The 20,111-nt window shown below is 35.5% G+C and overlaps 4 protein-coding genes across 5 annotated transcripts; 2 read left to right on the top strand and 2 right to left on the bottom strand.

Moving 5' to 3' along the window:
• On the top strand, positions 1,450-3,317 carry LOC18603377 (probable galacturonosyltransferase-like 4). Its single transcript, XM_007035305.2, has one exon. It carries the CDS (start codon positions 2,076-2,078, stop codon positions 3,132-3,134), a length of 1,059 nt encoding a protein of 352 aa, XP_007035367.2. The 5' UTR covers positions 1,450-2,075; the 3' UTR covers positions 3,135-3,317.
• Positions 3,304-7,713, bottom strand: LOC18603376 (AP-5 complex subunit mu). Its single transcript, XM_018119524.1, has 8 exons — positions 7,542-7,713; positions 7,190-7,336; positions 6,457-6,768; positions 5,593-5,885; positions 4,583-5,478; positions 3,971-4,027; positions 3,776-3,823; positions 3,304-3,640 (listed from the first exon to the last, which is right to left on the bottom strand). The coding sequence occupies exons 1-8, from the start codon at positions 7,607-7,609 to the stop codon at positions 3,569-3,571; spliced, it is 1,893 nt and encodes a 630-aa protein (XP_017975013.1). The 5' UTR covers positions 7,610-7,713; the 3' UTR covers positions 3,304-3,568.
• LOC18603375 (F-box/LRR-repeat protein 4) lies at positions 8,469-12,483 on the bottom strand. Its single transcript, XM_007035300.2, has 8 exons — positions 12,077-12,483; positions 11,460-11,705; positions 10,798-11,204; positions 10,385-10,570; positions 9,987-10,179; positions 9,568-9,644; positions 9,261-9,411; positions 8,469-9,047 (listed from the first exon to the last, which is right to left on the bottom strand). The coding sequence occupies exons 1-8, from the start codon at positions 12,341-12,343 to the stop codon at positions 8,751-8,753; spliced, it is 1,824 nt and encodes a 607-aa protein (XP_007035362.2). The 5' UTR covers positions 12,344-12,483; the 3' UTR covers positions 8,469-8,750.
• LOC18603374 (calcium-binding protein 39) lies at positions 14,593-20,051 on the top strand. 2 transcript variants are annotated; one of them, XM_018120236.1, is made up of 12 exons: positions 14,824-14,916; positions 15,320-15,650; positions 15,721-15,885; positions 15,962-16,080; positions 16,371-16,445; positions 17,156-17,249; positions 17,357-17,416; positions 17,734-17,799; positions 17,890-17,988; positions 18,538-18,582; positions 19,260-19,359; positions 19,516-20,051. In XM_018120236.1, exons 2-12 carry the CDS (start codon positions 15,519-15,521, stop codon positions 19,602-19,604), a joined length of 1,044 nt encoding a protein of 347 aa, XP_017975725.1. In that variant the 5' UTR covers positions 14,824-14,916; positions 15,320-15,518; the 3' UTR covers positions 19,605-20,051. The 2 variants fall into 2 exon arrangements, with proteins under 2 accessions (XP_007035360.1, XP_017975725.1); XM_007035298.2 differs by lacking the exon at positions 15,320-15,650 and having other exon boundaries at positions 14,593-14,916.

Here is a 20,111-nt window from a genome sequence, read left to right as displayed (position 1 = left end):
TGGAGAAGCCAAAGTTTATTGTGCTATGGTGATTAGGCTTTTGGGACAGTGGACCAAAAGATAGAGAGCACTGCCGACATCTTGGAACTCTTAATACCGGTTTTAATAAGTGCTTAGAACAGCATATGAGAATCTAAATGTGTACCACTTATGATTACCTACCATTTTGCCAAAACCTTATCTAGGATATGTTGTCAAAGCATATCTCTAACCTTGTTACTCCTCCCTTTGTTGGGTTCTTTTTTTTACAAAAAAAAAAAATAAAACACTTTTTTTTTTCTTTTTTAAACACGAATATCAGAAAATTTACGTATGCTTGAAATTGGTTTGTTTAATGTTGGAAGTTTGATTATTTGGCACAAAAGATGGACACAAGTAGTAGGATTTTCTTGCAGACCAAACAGGTCCTTAGGAAGCCCACCAACTGGTTTCATTAGGTTCTCTAGGGAGACAAGAATCTATTACTCTAGCAGTAGGGGAATGAGATGGGGAAAAGAAGTGTATCCTGCTAAAAATGTAACATAATGATTGTAATGTTGATATTGTTATGAGTAGATTATATGCTTAACGTGACATGCATGATACAGCAGGCATCAACTTAAGAAATTAATTCCCTTTTTTTTAATTAAAATATTTCAATGCCAAGTGTAGAGAATCATGTTCCATCAAGTAAACAGTAAGAATCCCCTACTACATCTATTTGTATTCATGATCCCATTTTGCCATTTCTTCTTTGGTTGCCTTCCCAATCTTTCTTGCTCATTGTTTCTCTAATAATTTATAAGAATACTTTTTCAAATTAGGGCTTGAATTGGAGTTCTACTCTCAATTAGAGCCATTGGCATGGTGTACTCTTATTCCCTGGTTTTTTCTTACCTTTTTCCCTTTGATCAGTAGATTAAATTCTGACAGAGCACACAGGAAATACAAGGAAAGCGTATTGAGATAAGTCAACGAACTTCTCATTTCGTTAAGGAATATGCAACCCATCCCCACATGGGATAAGCCATAAGTCCAGCCTCCCCTGCATTTTGAGATACGAAAACATGTGTTTTTGACCTTTGCTAAAAAGAAAAAATGCATGCGCATATGTTGAGACCACATCACTTCACCAGGGCTCAACCAGGTCAAAGTTGTCAATCATTGCCTGCCTGCCTGCCTACTTCGTTCTCTTTCAGCCTTCGGTTCAGTCGATGGACAAAAGACTGGTGGGGATCAGCTCGGACGGGCTAGAATGTGGCCCAGGTACAAGAATTTTGGAACCCCAGACAAGTCAAGAACTGGGCTTCTATCGGACTCTGTGTCTTTGGGCTTACAATGGTTCAACAATGGCGTTTTGTCATATATTCAGGATTCTATTTTTAGGACATTAGTTCTCTGGTTGGATAGTCTTCCTTCACCTGGTATTTGTCTTCAACATTCTGCTGCAACAAATATCTCAAAATAAATAAATATTGTTAAGGCAAACAACAGGTAGAGGTTACGAAAATTGTTCTGATAGACAAATTTGCAGAGCTTTACCAGGATTCTAACCTCTGTGGAGTATTTCATAAAACCAAAAGAAACCCCCTTTTTTAGCAAAGTCAAAAACTAAGTGGACGTGGGAAATTGAGATCAAACCAGACCAAACAAAATATGTCTGAATGCATGCCATTGCATTGCAGGGCATGCTCCATGCAATCCTCAAAATGACTCTCCACCGTTGTTCAAAAATGGGCAAACTTCTTTCGTCTCTCAAAATGGGAAGTTAAAAATTAAACAAGGAAATCTCTAAAATTCCCCAAATATCTCCAAAAATCTAGCTATCTCTATCTTCTCTTGATGTTCCCTTTTTGTTGTTTCTTGAGGACAGGCCGTCCGTTTTTCTCTTCCTTACAATTTGGAGCCAATTCTCTCATTCATCCTAAACCATCAAACAAGTTTTCTACCAACCTCTCCTTTAAACCCTTTTTTGTTTTGGGGTGTCGTTAATCAGTTTTTTTTTTCCCTACATTTTTTTGTCTCAATGGCTGCTCTATCTTTCATCCTCTAACCTTGAAGTCAACCCCCACAAGAACCCCTGAAGAAGGAACAGGATGGCCTCGTGGAGAACCTCGACCTCTATAGCCTCACTCCTTGGCCTCCTGTCCTTTCTCCTCCTCCACTGCAGCACCACCTCTACCGCCATTCGTGTCAGCACCATCATCCACAACCCTTCCCCAATGAAACTTCCCATCTTCCGGGAAGCCCCGGCTTTCCGAAATGGTGACTCGTGTGGATCAGAGGAGGCTTACAGGATACACATTGCTATGACCCTTGATGCCAATTACCTCCGTGGCACAATGGCGGCGGTTCTATCCATGTTACAGCACTCAACTTGCCCAGAAAACTTGTCATTCCATTTCCTTTGCGCACATTCCGATAGTGAGCTCGTTTCAAGCATAAAATCAACCTTCCCTTTCCTGAATTTCACAATCTATCGTTTCGACTCAAACCGAGTTCGTGGGAAGATATCCAAGTCAATTCGACAGGCTTTGGACCAACCTTTGAACTACGCCAGGATTTATCTAGCTGATATACTACCAGCTGATGTGAAAAGGGTGATTTACTTGGACTCGGACCTCGTTGTTGTCGATGATGTAGGGAAGCTTTGGGGTGTTGATATGGAAGACAATGTGCTAGCAGCACCCGAATATTGCCATGCAAACTTTACTCTATATTTCAACGATGCTTTCTGGTCTGACCCGGTGCTGTCAAAGACATTCCAAGGAAGGAACCCATGCTACTTCAACACGGGAGTAATGGTGGTGGATGTAGAGAAATGGAGACGAGGAGGGTACACGAAGAAAGTTGAACAATGGATGGCGTTTCAGAAGCAGAAGAGGATCTATCACTTGGGTTCTCTGCCACCATTTTTGCTTGTGTTGGCCGGGAACATCAAGGCGGTGAACCATAGGTGGAACCAGCACGGATTGGGTGGAGACAACTTCGAAGGAAAATGTAGGAACCTCCACCCTGGTCCGATTAGCCTTCTCCATTGGAGCGGGAAAGGCAAACCTTGGCTTAGGCTAGATTCCAGGAAGCCATGCGTGGTTGATCACTTATGGGCTCCGTACGATCTTTACCGTTCATCAAGGCATTTTTTAGAAGACTGACAGAAAGGGAGAAAAAAAAAATGTTAGAGACATGGAGAACCATATACACACATACATATATAATTTGAGAGACGGGAAAGGCATAGGAGAGGAGAACCAAAGCAGGTTTTAACACAAATTTAGATTTTGTAAAGAAGCAATGAAAAGTTTTACGTGATAGTAGCAGCAGTTATTAACTTGTAATTGTTTATAGAGTTTTGTGTATGATTTAGAAGACATTAAATTCTTGTCGATCAACAAAATCTTTGTTAGATATGTAATATGAAGTACTAATTAAATTTTTAAAATAAAATACCAAATTCTTGAACTTGCAGTAATTACATAATACAACAAAAACAAAAGTTGTAGCATTTTCAGTTGGGGCAGCCGATTGCATTGCCTGCCCCTGTTGTAAAAGTCCGTCTCTGTTGGTGAGCTGTATTGTATGCTTTTCGTTACACTTTTGCAGATACAGCAGATGGGCACTTCCCCAATGTATTCCACAAGATATAGTCCCCGGAAGTAATCTGTTAAAAGTTAAACCCACAATGTGCAATGAAAACATGAAGATACCATGTATTAGGTTAATCGTTGTCAGCCCTTTCAGAAGGAATGTGAAGCTAATTCTATTGAAATTTAGATAGGTTTCGAGCTCATTGTACCTGAGTTGATAATTCCACAGGTGCTTTTACAGCAGGATAGATGCTTACCTATGTACAGCAAGACAAAATATAAGAAAGCTAGCAACTTCAGTATAATAAAAACATTTCCATTGATGTTCTTGTTAGTTGTTACAGCATGCAGTGTTGTCGAACTGGAGTTAATCGTCGGAAGCAAGTTGGAAGATGTAGACTTACTGATTTGGGATCAATCGACATTCCAGATAATGATGCCCCAACAATCTTGAAAGATACCTGTAACCATGAATGAGGATCAGTGATATGCACTATTGACTGTTAATCACCACTCTACAATATCCAACAAATACATGTTTGATCTTTTTTTATCCTTTTGGGGCCCTTTTTTTTTAAGGTAGGAGATGCAATCAGTCTTTAGCAACCCCTTGAATGCTGTCATACCAAACCTTACTCACAAAGGAACCAATATTAGAAGAAGGGGCCAAGACAGAAAACCTGCAGAAGATGGATCCTTAATGAGCCAGCTCTATAGGGCTATAGGCATTCTCTTGAGAGGCTTGAGCAATAGTCTTACTTAAGCCATACCAAGCTAAGGATTCAAACCTAGGACTATCTAGCCACTTGCACATTTACCACTAGGTCAATGGGATTCAGTGGTTCAAAAGAAAAGGTTCAATTATGTTTTACAGGCCACACCTGTTCCCCTTTTCTTTTAGATACAAAAAGAAGTCTGCAGATGACAAATTAGCAACAAACAGAGTAACTTCAGGTAATTTGCAGAAGTCAAAAAAACAACCAAAAGGATAAAAGGTTCAAGACAGAAGAACATACTTTTGCATAGTTGTATGCCTGCCAGCTAAATGGCTCCTCTAGATCAACTGGAGGAAGATCCTTACTCATTTTCTCCATCAAGAACTCCTCCACATTTACCATATTATTAGTACTCTCTGTCTCATTATCACTATCATCATCTGCTGTGCCTTCAAAAACTGACCTAAAGGAACTTAATCTTTGTGTCTGCCATGGTGCAAACCTAACTGTTCCAGGGAAAGTTGCCTCAATACTTTTCCCTGAAAGTCCTCGTCCACTTGTTATAATTTTCCATTCGACAGAATGCTCTGCATTTGAAACTGTTCCAATCGATGGAGTCCCATCGAAAGATAAAATCCTTCTTCTAGGAAAAGGCATAGTCACATTACAGAACTCCATTGTTAAAGGGGACTTATAACCTTCCATTAGACGCAATTTGAACAAAAATGCACCTTCATCCTCAGAGACCATAGACAATTGATAGAATCCCTTTACAGGAGGTCCAAGGCCACATGCTGCCTGATAACGCATCAAAACAAAATTACCCAAAGGCGGTGAGAACATCAGAGCCTGCTTATCCACATTTTGTTCTGGAACCTGAGCACAGGGATGGAATGATAAAGACTCAATCTTAGCTGTGGTCAACCCTGTCAAGGGGAATGACACATCAGGCAGTCCTTCCAATTCTGCTCGACAGTTTATCTGCCCAGAGACTGATAATCTATCAGGAATCTCATCTCGATCATACATGGCAGCATGAAGAGTTTCATGAATGGTGAATAGCAATCTCTGCTTTCCTTTGTACAGATAAGGCTTCCATGCTGGTTGCTTGAGGTCCTGGGGAGGAATATCTAATGAAGAAAAGCCATTAACCTTGATAGAAAAAATATTGGAATAGCTGAGGTCCATGGGTGTTCCTGTATAAAAGATAAATAGTCATTATTAAATAGTTTTGGCAAATTAACCATAAGCAAAAGAAAAATATACAAGGACATCTGTGATGAGAAATACCATAATGAAAAAGTACCAACCAAAAGGCATTGCGCTACTTATGAAACTTCTAAGTGCATCTTTATCCAAAAGCCTTGAACCAATTTTTGGAACATCAGATGCAAGAGCTCCTATCGCAGCAGTGCCAGAGGGCGTAGAAGATGCAACAGGTGCAGCTACTGGTTTTGCCCTTGAGGAGATACCTGATATCCCAATACTTCCAGTTAGTGAATCTAACAACCCACCTACTGATGGTGATGCACTTACAACCACCTCAGGTTCTACTACATCCCCAGTAACTATGTCACCAATGGCATGAGCCACCATGAATGCCCTGCAGCATAAGAAAAAAAAGCACTAAAACAATCAGCTACCTCCCTTTTTTCCTAGTAACAGAGAGGATACAAAATTGCGTAATGAACAGAAAAATAATGAACCATTTCACAATAACTGAATTAAGAAAAAAAAAATTAGACACGTTTTGTTTCATTTGAAGTGTGAAGCAGTTCTACTACAAACTCAAAGCACAAAACAAGCTGAACACCAGATTTAGTCACAACTGCAACAGAAGAAATTACATGATAGGAAAATTCTCCCAGCTTTCTATTCTATATATGACACGTCATTAAATGAACTGAGAACATGCAGGACAAAATGATTTCACATTCCTTCATGGCTATTTTCAAAATAAAAAATGCATACAGTGATAAAAACAAGAAAATATAGGAAATGACTACGTAAAGCCAGCTTAAAAAGGAAAATGAACAAACAGCATAGATAAGTTCTTCAAAGAGGAAAAGGAAGATAAAGAAAGATTTATAAGAGATGATTTTATTTTAAAAAAATGTGGAGATAATCTGCTGGCACTATGTTTTCTGAATAATATTGCAACTAACTTACCATACCCTGTGATGGATGGAAGATCAAGGAGTAGAGAAGATAAATGTTCATCGGTCATGACAGCATTTCCACAATCAGATCTCTGACACAACTTTGCATAAGCCTTTACATGCCTGGGCTCAACTAAAGGCAGTATAAGGATGCAATAAGGACCCTTTATGTGCAATGCTAAGGGCCACAATAGATTATTCTCTCCTTCCTCCTCTTTGTTTATGTAAAGGCCTATAATATGACGCGTAATTGGATCATCAACCCATGAATCAGATCCTTCTCTTGACTGTGTTACGCGTATACCAAATCCACGGACAGACCCCTCCCTACAATTGGCAGTGAAACAAGTCCAAAGTAACAAAGCGCAGATATTTGAATTGAAATTAATTTTGGAAATGCAAGTAGCATCATTTACACAGGATATATCATATAGCTATTGGGTGGAAATTTTAGGCACTTGTTGGTTGTTACTTTTATAATACTTTGCTTTCGAATCGAAACGCAACGTTTCGGTTTTTACTTCCGGAAGAAAAAGGTAAGTACCGAAAGTAACAAACAAATTGAGCCTTAACAATAATGATTTCGTTAATTTAAGCAACTATTTAATTTCATAGTAAATTAGTAAGGCCACAATAATAATAACACTCATATGCAATTTAAGCAGTAAAAGAAGTAATCAATAATAAAAGTTATGTTCATGTCATTAATAAAAGAGATTCGTAAATGGACACTAGAAGATTAGCTAACCTTCCCTTTCTCTCAAAGAAAGCGGCAGCTAACTCTGAATCGGAGGGAAGCGAAGAAAATACAGTGTACTTAACAGGATCATCGACGGAGCTCTCTTTTTCACTCTGGACAGCAGCTCGCCACCGCTTCTCCACCACCGGAAACCTCCTGAACATTTAAACCAAATCAAATCAAATTTAGATTATCTTTTTCCTTATCGAAATTCTTTGGATCTTAAGCACTTCTCCTTAGTAATATCAAGCTCCATTTTCAAATCTCAAAGCAAAAACAGGAAGAAAATAAATCCCTAAAGAATATTCGTACAAATGAGAGATTAGAAATGAAAAGGTGAGTTCCCGGTTATGGATTAAACCTGGAGAAAACGACGGCGTCGAAACTGTTGAGGATCCACAGTGCTCTGATACTGCAATCGTTAGGCATGACTTTGCTCTTTTACCTTTTTTTTTCTTTTTTTTTTGAGAGAGAGAGTTGAAGACGGGAAATGAAGGTGCCGAGAAAAAGAGCCACGGAAGGAAGGCGTTGGTTCTCTTTCGGAATCTGGAAACTGTCCGATGCTTATTACCAAAACGCAACGTTTCGTTTCAGTAAACGACGTAGTATATTGTCATCGAGACAGGACCACGACAGGAGTCCTAACCAATGTCAACGATGTAATTGAAAAAGTTTTCTAATATTTCTTTCCCCTCAAATCTGCCACCATTTAATTATTCTAATATAATATTTTAAAAAATTTCGAATTATTTAATAAAATAATTTTTATATTTTCACTTTAAATCAAATAGACTTTTATAATAAAAGATTGATTATCCATCATTAATTAAAACATCAATAGTCACTTTTATTTCACATGAAACTACCTTATAAGATAAAAATGACACAACAATATTATCATAACACATTAAACATATAACATTATCATCCACTGTAATGTATCAATATATCATATTAATATTGTATGATATAAAATAATAAATAATATTATTTTGAACAATAACATTTAATTAACTATTAATCATAAAAATTTTAAAATTTAATTGAATATAATAAAAATTTAAAATTTATTTAAAATTTTCTATATCATGTCAAACTATATTTGATAATTTCTTAGTCCAATTCATTATTGATTCTTTCTTTTACACTAAAATGAATGTCTCGCAGATGTCAACAATGTGTCATGGGATTAATATGTGGGTGAAATTCAAAATATGTAGCAATATTCTTCCATCTTAAACAAAAATATTTAGCATGTAAACTAGACAATATTTTGAAGGAAAATACAGAAAGAAAACTTGAAAAGCATTCCTTAACCTAAGATTTCTATAACTAAAATGTACATAATTTATTAAAGAAAATGCCATACAACAAGAACCTTGATATTATTTCAAAAAAAAAAAGAACCTTCATACATGGAAAGTGACTTGGAAAAGGCAAAAAAAAAAAAAGATAGAAAAACCATTAAATAAGCAGGAAAGGCATGTACAGTAAAAACTTGAATCTTCTTCATGTCATGTTAGCTGTTTGAGACGTGGTCAGCTTGATTTGCACAACTCGATGTCCTAAACTACAGGTCCACGCAGAGATAGGAGAGGACTGAACCGGCTCTTCTTTTGGTTCTAGGGCTAACCTTCCATTTCTCGACCAGGACCTTCTTTATGCTGGGGCAACTAGAAACCACGGTGGCAACTCCGGCGGCGGTTATGCTAGGGCAGTAGACCATGTGGCAGGACTCAAGCATTTGGCAATTTTTTACGAGGTGGGAAAGACCAATGTCGGTTATTTGGCGGCAATGTGAGAGGACTATGTCCTTGAGTAAGGGGCAACCTTCACCTAACTCAGCCAATGCCATATCTCCCAAATTCTGCCATAAAGGAATCAATAAGCAAATATTAAAAAGGAATTGCAAGCAAAAGAAAACACCAATTGGATTGAGGGGGAGGACAGAGCATCAGAGGTTGCAGCACACGGACCAGGGTATACAAACAAAGTAAAACAGAAGTACATGCACGTGAAGAAGCAAAGACAAGGAGAGGGAAGGAGGGGAGGGGGGGGGGGGGGCGGGGCGGGGACACACCTGGAGAACACTAACATCTAGGTAGGAGAGTTGAGGGCATCCTCTTGCAATGGCTACAATTCCAGCATCACCAATTTGGTTGCAGCCACTGACATTTAGATGTTGTAAGGGGCATCCCTGACCAACGGCAATAAGAGCCTCATCCCGCACCCTAGTAGTAAAAAAGCTAAGCTTAGACAAAATGCAAATAGGTGCACCATATTTCAGACAAAACAAAAATTTCACTAACAGCTGAAAACATGTAGCAGTGTGGACAAATAGCATTATCACACAAACTAAGCAGAAGGGAAAGTACAAATTGACACACCTATCACAAAATCGGAGACTAAGATCCGTGAGAGAGTGACAATTCTCACCAACTGCTATGATTCCCTTGTTTCCAACCTATTGACAATGAAAAGCATAAAAGTTAAGGATTTATATCACCATTTTTTCAATTGCTGAAACTGAAATAACAAACGACTGAAAAAGCATCCAAAAAAAACCAGCAAGTCTACACAAGATGGAGACTCAAAAGATGAAGCATTACAATATCTGAAAAATTCTTGCTTAAAAACATTTCTGAGAATATTTTGAATCAAAACTATATTCTTTAAATAATGAACCACCTAATTTCCATGTTACATACAAAAGAAAAGCATCGTGCATCTAGTAGTGGTTCAAGCAAATTGTCAGCGGAGGAATAACTCCATCAGAAGAGAGAGAGAGAGAGAAAGAGAGAGAGACCTCATAACATCTCCTAATATGGAGTTTCTTCAAATTTCTGCAACCATATGCTATACTGCAAATCGCTTCATCTCCAATGCTAGAGCAATCTACCAAGTGAAGAGCTTGCAAGTCTTTACAGCCCCTTCCAACTTCATAAAGAGCAAAATTACCAATTCTTTGGCAGTATAATAAAGCCAACTCAGTAAGGCGCCTACACAAAATCAAGAGCTTCAGAATTAACATAGTTTAAAATTTTCAAGAAAATTATAGACACTTGGAAATGTTGATTAACTACAGTTTGCAAGCCCAAAAATGCCCAACCATAGGGATTGGGTATGAGCCCTAGCTCCCGCTAAAGCCTGGGACTCTTGCCTCCCTAAAAAGTAGCAGGGGAGAAAAGTAAAAGAGGAACATACGGGCAATATTTCCCAACAGACTCCAGTCCAATGGTTCCAATATTGTGGCAGCCATTAACTTCAAGATGCGTAAGTTCAGTGCAACCAGTGGCAATTGCCTCCAGACCCTTGTCACTCAGGAAATAACAATCACTCAGAGTAAGATTTTTTAGCTTCTTGCACCCTTTCCCAACTGCACGAAGACCCCTGAAACATAAATCAAAATTATATTCAACAATCTTACCATGTATCACTAAACATAATCCATAGACCTTAGAATTAGACAACAAAACTTTGGTAAAGCTCCACTTTTTTTCCAAAAGATAGAATTAGAGGGGGGAAAAACAAACTGGTCACATTGACGTAGGATATCCAATTCAATTAGGGTAATATTTCTATCATCTTGCATAAGAAATCCAAGAAGAGTAATTAACTTGTCTGTAAATTGCTGGAAACTGTACAAGGCCAACATTTCCAATGACAAACAAGAAACTCCCACAGCCGTCAGTGCCTCATCTGTAACATTAATACATAGTAACTTCAAGACTTTTAAAAGAGGACATCCTTGGGCAATAGCAAGGATCCCTTTATTGTGGATAAACTCTGAATCTAATGACAAGGTCTCAAGAGATTTGCAGTGAGACCCCACAGCTTCCAATGATCTGTCAGTTATTCTGGCACAAGCAGCCACACCAAGAGATTTCAATGATTTCCCACAACCAGTGGCCAAATCAACCAATCCTGCATCAGTCAAGCTTTCACAGAAACGCAAATTTAGGTCCTCGAGTTGCTTGCAACACTTGCCAACAACAGCTAGACCTTGATCTCCAACATAGCAACCCTAGAGAAAAACATCATAATCAACAGAAGTTTATGTAGTGCATTTTTTACTGAACATGACAAGTAGAAATTCATAGAATATGGTTCTGCAGTTTAAGTATTACCGACTGAGGATGGACACTTGACAGCGGAATATATACATATCACTAGGTAGTAGAAATAATTTGTTGTAACAATAAGCCATAAACAACCAAAATGAGCTACATGATAAAGTATATCACCACGCACTCTCTGCTACAACGCAATGAAAAATTACCTGCAAATCCAAAGATTTCAAGAAGTAACATTTCTGTGCAAGGGACATCATGCCCAAACTTGTAACATTAGAGCACCAGATTAAGCTCAACTTTTCTAGTTTAGAAAAGCCATCGGCAACTGCAGTCAGACCAGCATCCGTCAAACAGAATGATTCACACACCTCTTCTTCGGACCCACTTTTTTCACCAGCATAATGCACCTTGAGAGATGTCATAGTATTCTCATCTCGAACACGCCTTTTCCCCTGCACCAACAGTTTAAACCACCTCTTTAACATGTCCATTTCGTTCCTTCTTGCTTCTGGACGTAAAAAGCAAGAAACACCTTTGGATATAAAAGGAAACAATATTTTATAAAATAAATATTAAAAATGTAATTATTTTTTCATAGCAAAAATAAATGATGTTCCTTTTACATGAATATACTAATTATATTATAATCAATATTACGTTTCAGTCATTTGTTTTTAGGGTTAAATCAATTATGATTTTTTATTTCAATCAAATAAAGTATTAAAGATAGTAATAATTATCATTTCCAATGCGCATAAACTTACAAATTAGGCCAAAAAAATTCTCAAATTAATCTCAATTTAACGAATTCGAGGTTTGTTACCACGTTGACAGGTACATAAACGGACAATCTCTCGTCAATGTGGACGGCTTTGACATTGACGAAGCGTTGAGCGAGGAGCTTGACAAATAAGTCGGGGCTTCCTGAGGCGTCGATGCGGAGGGTGCTGCGGCTGAGCCTTTCGAGGCCGAGCCACCGTTTACAGACGAGGGAACAGGCGTCATGGCTGGCTTTGGAGTCCACCCGCCGTAAGATCTCCAGGATCAGCTCGTCGGGAAGACACGTGTTGATCCAATCATGGCCTCGCATCGGGGACTTTCGCGAAATTTTTTCTTCCTTTTTAGGATCTCGAAGCGGAAAATTTTTTTTTAATTTAATTTTTCGAACGTGATTTGGAGAAAAGGAAGGAGAAGACTTCGTGCTTTGGGTGTGAGTGACATATTAGCTTTCGTTGTAAATATTTGGGCAGTCGGTTGAGTCGGCAGGCAACTGGGAAAACACCTTCGTTTTCATTTTATTCCCGGTAATGCCACCCGCCCTTTTTTTTTTTATTGTTATTAAAACGTGTAAGAACTTTAATTTGGCCAAAAATAGGACGAGTTATTTTTATCTAAAATTGGATAAATTTGATAAATGAATAATTATAAGATAAATAAATGATGGAGTAATAGTTTTAAAGTAATAATTATCCTAATATTTATATATATAATAATACAATAAAACAAATTTACTAATTAAAATTTTTAATTACTAAATTTGATATTTTGTCAATGCATCTATTATTAAAATTCGAATTTTAAGAGTAACAAGATCTTATTAGGAATTAATGGATCAGAGATTTAATAGTTTTTTTTATAAACAATTGAATATTTTGTTTAAAGTAAAATCATATAAAAATTTAAGGATTTTTCATATTTTTTTCATTTATAATTTTTTTATATGTTGTTCAATTCGATTTTTTATTTATTTTATTGGGTATTTAAATTTGAAAATATGGTATAAATATGTATTTCTTTTTCTTTTCTTTTTGTTTTTTCGACTTAAACTATAGAAAAAAAAAAGGTGAGAATGTGTATGTTCACAATTAATTTTTTTATTCATTTACATTTAAATGGTTAAAATTTGAAATTTGAACTATAAAGCTTTTATATTAAAATATTGAGGAAAGATAGGATTTATGAAATAATCTAACTTATTTTTTATAACATAAGGATCCAATGACTTTCACGTGTAAATAAACAAAACTTATAATTGTCATATTTCCTTTTCATAGTTTTTATTACTAGATTTGTATTTTAGTGTTGAATTTTTTTTAAGTTACAATTACAAGTAAAATTTTCAATTATAATCAAATAATTTTCATATGTATCACAAATTACATTAATAAAAATACTTAATAAATTAATAAAAAATTAATTAAATTAACATATGGTGAAACTTGAGCTTAAATTGAAAAGTGAAGTTAAAATGTTAGCATGTAGTGAATTCAAGTTCAAATTTTAAATTACATTAATCTTTTCACATTGTATTATAAAAAAAAATATGATTTAAAAATAAAAATATATAATATTTTAAAAATCTTTAAATACTTTTAAAAATTTTAAATAAATATTTTTGTTTTGAATCAAATAGACTATTGTGACAAACGATTAAGTAACTATCATTAGAAAAAATGTTACCTATCATTTCTATGTCACCTAACGATGATGTAGAATATGAAAATATTATGTAATTATATCATCGTATAAGATCAATGTATCATGCTCTTATTTATTATGATATGTCAACATGTAACATCAATATCGTAAAATAACGAATGAATTTGATAGATGATGTTCTAACTACTTATAATTAGTTATCATGTAATTATATTATCATATCACATCAATACACTATATTATCATACATATTATATCAATATCAGTATATTATATTCTTATCTATTATAACACGTCAATATGTAATGTCAATATCGTAAAATAACGAAAGAAATTGATAGATAATGTTATAACTAATTATAATTAGTTGTCATATAATTATATCATTATGTCATATCAATACACTACATTATCATACATATTACATCAATATCTTAAAATGACAAATAAAACTAACAAATGATATTTTGATTAATTATAATTAATCATTAAAATTTATTTGAATTAAAATAAAAACATACAAATTTGATTAAATATAATACAAATATTTATTTAATTTTTTTTATAGCTTAAGAGTTTTTTTAAGTATTATATCAAATAAAAAAATTATCTTATAAATCGTGATCAAGTTTAAAAATTTTGTAAGCTGATTTATATATTTTTTGTGTTCATTTAGATAATCATGTTAACTTAATTATTCAATAATAATCTTTATTTATAATAAAATGAGCACATGGTAAATATAAAAATCATTTAATAAAATCGTTAAAATCAATTGTTGGTATATAATAAGGATGCAAGTCAAATGTGCATTAATAAGTTATATTTATCAATTATTTAATAATAATAAATAGTAACAAAGAATACTAAATTATTATTATTATTTTTGCCATAGACTTGCATGTTTTCTTTTTCACTTTTTGAGCAATTTCTGTTGTCCTAAATTCCCATGAATTTCAAGTGAAACAAAAATGTGAAAAGTCTCCATGATCAACAGATCAATCGATTAATTTTGCCTTTTTCTCAATCTACAAGTCCTTCATCGAAGCGAAATTGAGAGAATTGAATTTGGGTCATATCATTTGCAATAATTGATCGATCATGTCTTTCTCATTCTTCAAGCCGTCGAGGCCGAAAACCCCGCAAGAGGTAGCCAAGGCGATCAAGGACAGCCTCATGGCACTCGACACCAAAACCGTTGTTGAAGTTAAAGCCCTTGAAAAGGTCTACTTTTTTCTTTCTGGGGTTTCTTTCTTATGCTCAAATTTGGTACAATTTCATACATTATTTGAATTCCTTTTTGTTTTGGGATTTCAGTTAAGTGGGTGAGTTTCAAATTTGTTATAAAATTGGAATGATCAAATGGGTTTTAAGAATTATTTTATTTGGTAATGGTTTTGGCATTGATTTTGCTGGTTGTTTTAGATGTTTTACATGCTATGTCATTTACTTTGCTGTTCTTCCCATATCTTTGGAGCTCTTTGCTTTCCCAACTTGCATGAAATGCTAATGATTGCCATTAGGATGTCAGTAATGAAAATGTTCGCAAATGTCATTTGTTGTAATAAAAACCAAATGGCTAATGCTTTGTTTCTTTTTCTTTTTCTTTTTCTTTTCTGTACATAAGAAAATCCATTGCCCTTTGAGCTACGGCAATGGAGTTAGCTTTCCCATCTAAGTCCACTTCAAGATTTGAATCTGAGACCTCCAAGTTGAATGTTTCCAGTTCTAAACCTAGGGGATAAAGAAGGCAATGCTTGCTTGGTTTCTATGCCTGCCAATGTTTGCTCATGGGATCAACACCATTTTAGCCTACTTTTCAGTACATGTTAGACAGAAAGATGTTTGGTTGCGGATGGATGATTTTTGTTTTAGCAACAAGCAAATGTTGGGGTTTTATTTTATTGCAGGGTTTATGTTCAGAAATGAAATCAAGAACGGACTGCCGAGGCATTCAAGTACTTTGTTAACTACCCATTTACATTTTCAAAAATTTGGATATCAATAGTTTTGTTTTTATTGTCTTAGGCTATGGAAGAAGTTGAAAAGAATTTTGTGACAATGAGATGCATGCTTTCTGGAGATGGGGAGGTTGAACCGAATGTGGATCAAGTCTTACAGCTGGCACTTGAAATTTCGAAAGAGGGTGTTCTTTCTCTTGTTATTCACAAATTACCCATACTGGGATGGGAAGTAAGTTCTTGATATTCTACTATTTGGCTCATATATGTTATTTAAAGGCATGCCAATGGAATATGTATTTTTTCAGGCAAGAAAGGATTTGGTACACTGTTGGTCCATATTGTTGAAGCAAAAAGTTGACTCCACATATTGCTGTGTGGAGTACATTGAGAACCATTTGGAGTTACTAGACTTTCTTGTAGTTTGGTAAGGTTATGAATGCATTGACTCATTTATCTTTCTCCATGCCTTTTTTTTATTTTTGAGCTTTAAAATCTCTATAATATGTTGTCTATTACGTGCTTAATAAAGAGGTCATAAAACTGGTTTAATGTGACACTTTCTCTCTCTTCTCTATTTGTTGGGTTAAGAGTGGGTTGTTTATCTTTATAGGATGGCATTGACCAGTATTTATACTGAAATGACATGGACAAAATCATGCGTGCTATTTAATCATTAAAAGTTGTGTAAGACTTATTGCTATCTTTTGGAAGCAGCTATGATAACAAGGAAATTGCTTTAAGTTGCGGAAATATGTTGAGGGAGTGCATCAAATTTCCAACACTTGCACAGTAAGACATTTGAGCTTTATGCCTATTTCTTCATATGATTGAAGTATATTATAATGTTGCTAAAATAATGCTAGGGTTAAAAATGTTACTTATATATCATCTAAATTTTGGCCATCTTTCCATGTTACCTTGATTGATATCATCAATTTCATTTGTATACTCTTTTCCAACTATGGTTTTAGATGTCTAGCGTGTACCAATTCTTATGCATGAGGCTTTCTTGAGATGAGGTAGTGAAGAAGCAGAATATACATGAAATATGTTGGTTTAAGCTCAACATCCAGATATGACTCCAGTTCTTGGTAGACTAATTAATGATCACTTTCAATATCTTAAGGTATTAACTTGAAACTTAAGTTCCTGGAGATAAACTCTTTTTAGTATTCTAAAATGGTATGTTTTAAATTATCAAGTGCAAAGCATATTATGAGGATTTTGAGTAAAAGAACCTTGCATGCTGGGTAATTCAGGAACTGGTTAAGTTTAGAGGTTGGCACCCATTCTACTTCAAAAGTGCTGGTTGCTGCTTTTGTCAGATGTCAAAATTTTAGCTGGTTTGTGTTGATGAACTAGTACAAGTAAATTAAAGGAGGAAAAATTGGCTGCTAGGGCACTTTCTTCTTTTTATATACGTGGTTTTTGTGCAAAATGTCTTTACTGAAAAGCAAGTTTCACTTTTTCACCAGTTATATTTTGTAGTGATTTTTCAGATACATATTAAAGTCTGCTAGCTTTGTATTGTTCTTCAAATTTGTGGAGTTGCCCAACTTTGATGTTGCTTCTGATGCATTTTCAACATTTAAGGTTAGATCTATTAGTTGTTAAGTCTTACTGGTACTTGAGATTAAGCAAATACATTTTCAGGCTCCATGCTTTCTTCTTCTTATGCATCTTTCATTGAATTTTCTCAGGATCTGCTTACAAAACATGGAACATTGGTATCTGAATATTTGACTGCTCATTATGATGAGGTACATTAACAACCTGCCTACTCTCATATCTTTGTGACTCGGGACTGATCTAGGCGGAGCCTGATTTTGCTTTAAGACTTTTAGTGGAACTATGTTGATTGAATGTTTCAACCTAGAAGATCTGCTCAGCTAAATAATTTCTTTGAGAATGTTTTATTTTGTTTGTAACCTTTTGGTAAGGGACATCAAATGCTACCCCTGATTTTTTGTGTATCTGCATGTTGCAGAGCTGTGAAGGTGTTTGTCTTCGTGATTTTGTTAAAATGTTCATCTTCCATTTCTCTGTTACCTTATCTAATGAGAAAATGTTGTTCCAGTTCTTTGATCTGTACGAAAAACTCTTGACATCTTCTAATTATGTGACAAGAAGGCAATCTTTAAAGGTTGGTTTTCCCTCTCTCTTGCTCTCTCTCTCTCTGTTTTGCTCTGTTGCTTGGTAAGATATCTTAATGCTGCAATATTTCTGGATTTAGCTTCTATCGGAATTTCTTTTGGAGCCTCCAAATTCCCATATAATGAAGCGCTACATTTTAGAAGTTCGGTATTTGAAAATCATGATGACATTGCTAAAGGTATGGCTTCTTCTTAACTGTACCTTTTCTCGTTTCTGATTGTTTTGGTGTTAATTGGTTTGAATTATCCATTGGTAGCCATGATGTCTTATTGAAATGGGTTCTGATTTACATTCAACAATCATACACTCTTGCATCTTCCACTGTCCACTATTGGGCCTGAAGAGACATGAGAGATGAGTGATGCAAGGGTGAGAGGTGGTAGTGCAGGATGATATTTTTGTTTTATGGAAACTACTCAACTTATTAAATATTCTTTTGGCCTTTCAACTTTGAGTGATGCTAGGGTGAGAGGTGGTAGAGCAGGATGATACGTTTGTTTTATGGAAACTACTTAACTTTTTCAATATTCCTTCGGCTTTTCAACTTTGAATGCATTGGACCTAGTGGACCCATTTGAGCTTTCTGTTTTAACTTGTTTGTCGGATAAGATTGTCTCAGTCTGATTCCTTGATACATCAAATATCTTAACTGTTGAGAAGAACTTGTTTGAAATTGTCTATTGTATGGTTTGACCTTTTTTTTCTGCTCTATTTTGTGTCAAAGCAGGATGCAAGCAAAAACATTCAGATTTCTGCTTTCCATATCTTCAAGGTGTTTTTCCCCTCTCCCTCTCACTCATTCACACACATAAACAGACATGCATGGACACATCTTTTTTGCTAGTCCCATTCCAGGCCTATCTGCAGGCAAGTGCATGTTCTGGCATGAATTCTTAAGAATGTGTCTGTTGTAAATAAGTCTCAGGGCAATGTGATAAGTTAATAATTAGACAAGAAAGATGCCTGATGGTAGGCATTAGTTTGAAACTGATGGGATGGCACTTGTATGCACCAAATTGAACTTATTTGGTAAGTTTATCATACTAACATTGAGAGAAGAACTGAGTTGTTTCAAGCTAACCTCTGTTCAACTTGGCTGTGAAAGTTCCCAATGTCTCTTATCTCTTTCTCTCACTTCAATTAACCCTAAACTATGTCATAATAAATGGAAAATCCTTCACATCTTATGATGGTGATAAGATGTTCTCAACTGCTCAAAAGCTATTCAGATATTAATGTTGAAGATAACCTCTTCAGACTGGAATTTAGCCTTGGGCACATTATGCATAGGAGTATTTTTCCTGCTGCATTTTCAAAGCCAGTTGGCTCTTCTCGACATAAAATTACTTGGACTGTTGGATGCAAATTACTTATATAAGCTAGATAAAAGGAAAAGGATTTTACTGTCTAATTGCTAGTATTGTTTTTCTCCTTTGCTATCACATGCAGGTTTTTGTTGCTAATCCTAACAAACCAAGAGAAGTAAAGATTATTCTGGCCAAAAACCATGAGAAATTGCTGGATTTGCTTCACAATCTCTCAGGAAAAGGTACTTAATCTTTTGGCCATACATTTTCTGAAAAAATGGCACCAGATACACGGCTGGGTTATAAATTTTCTATTTGAAACTTTGTTTAAATGGTTCTCATAAATGGAATTTTAGTTTTCTTCCTGCTAATCTGTTAAGAAATAATTGTTGTCACAGGTGCTGAAGATGAGCAATTTGAAGAGGAAAAGGAACTAATTATCAAGGAAATTGAAAGAGTATCCAGGTTGCCAATTCTTGATCGCTAGGTACCTTCTCGTTGATATCTATTCTATTAAGTGCTAATTCTGAGTGATGATCTTCCATGGTGTGGAAACTGTCTGCCAAGGATAGAAAGTTGCATTTAAGGATTATCTGAGCCCCTGGTTTTAGAGGATATATGAGAAATTGTAAGCCCTTGTAATATCTTGTTAGAAGCATCTCTGGAAAGTATGGTATTGTTGTACAAGGTGTGAAGAAAAAATAACTAGATTTGACTTCTAAGTGGCCAAAAAGGGTGATTGTATGAGCATCTGCCCACTCATTGTGCTTTAGTATAATACCATGTAAGTGTTGTATGACCCGGGTGTGTAGCATAATTGAAGCATTTTTCCCCTTAGCAAGTAAAGGTTTGGTTTGTTAGTTCTTTGTCATGGAATCCTGTGAACATTCTTCAGTGATTGAGTAATATGATGGAATTTGCTGTATTATTGGTACTTGGTAGCTAGCTATCTTTCTAAGATACTAAAGCAAAGCTTCCCAAATAGAAAAACTTG

This window comes from Theobroma cacao, chromosome 4, assembly GCF_000208745.1.
Source record: "Theobroma cacao cultivar B97-61/B2 chromosome 4, Criollo_cocoa_genome_V2, whole genome shotgun sequence".
In the NCBI taxonomy this organism is placed as follows: domain Eukaryota; kingdom Viridiplantae; phylum Streptophyta; class Magnoliopsida; order Malvales; family Malvaceae; genus Theobroma; species Theobroma cacao.
Note: the sequence above shows the minus strand (reverse complement) of the source record. Positions and strands in the feature narration are given on the sequence as shown.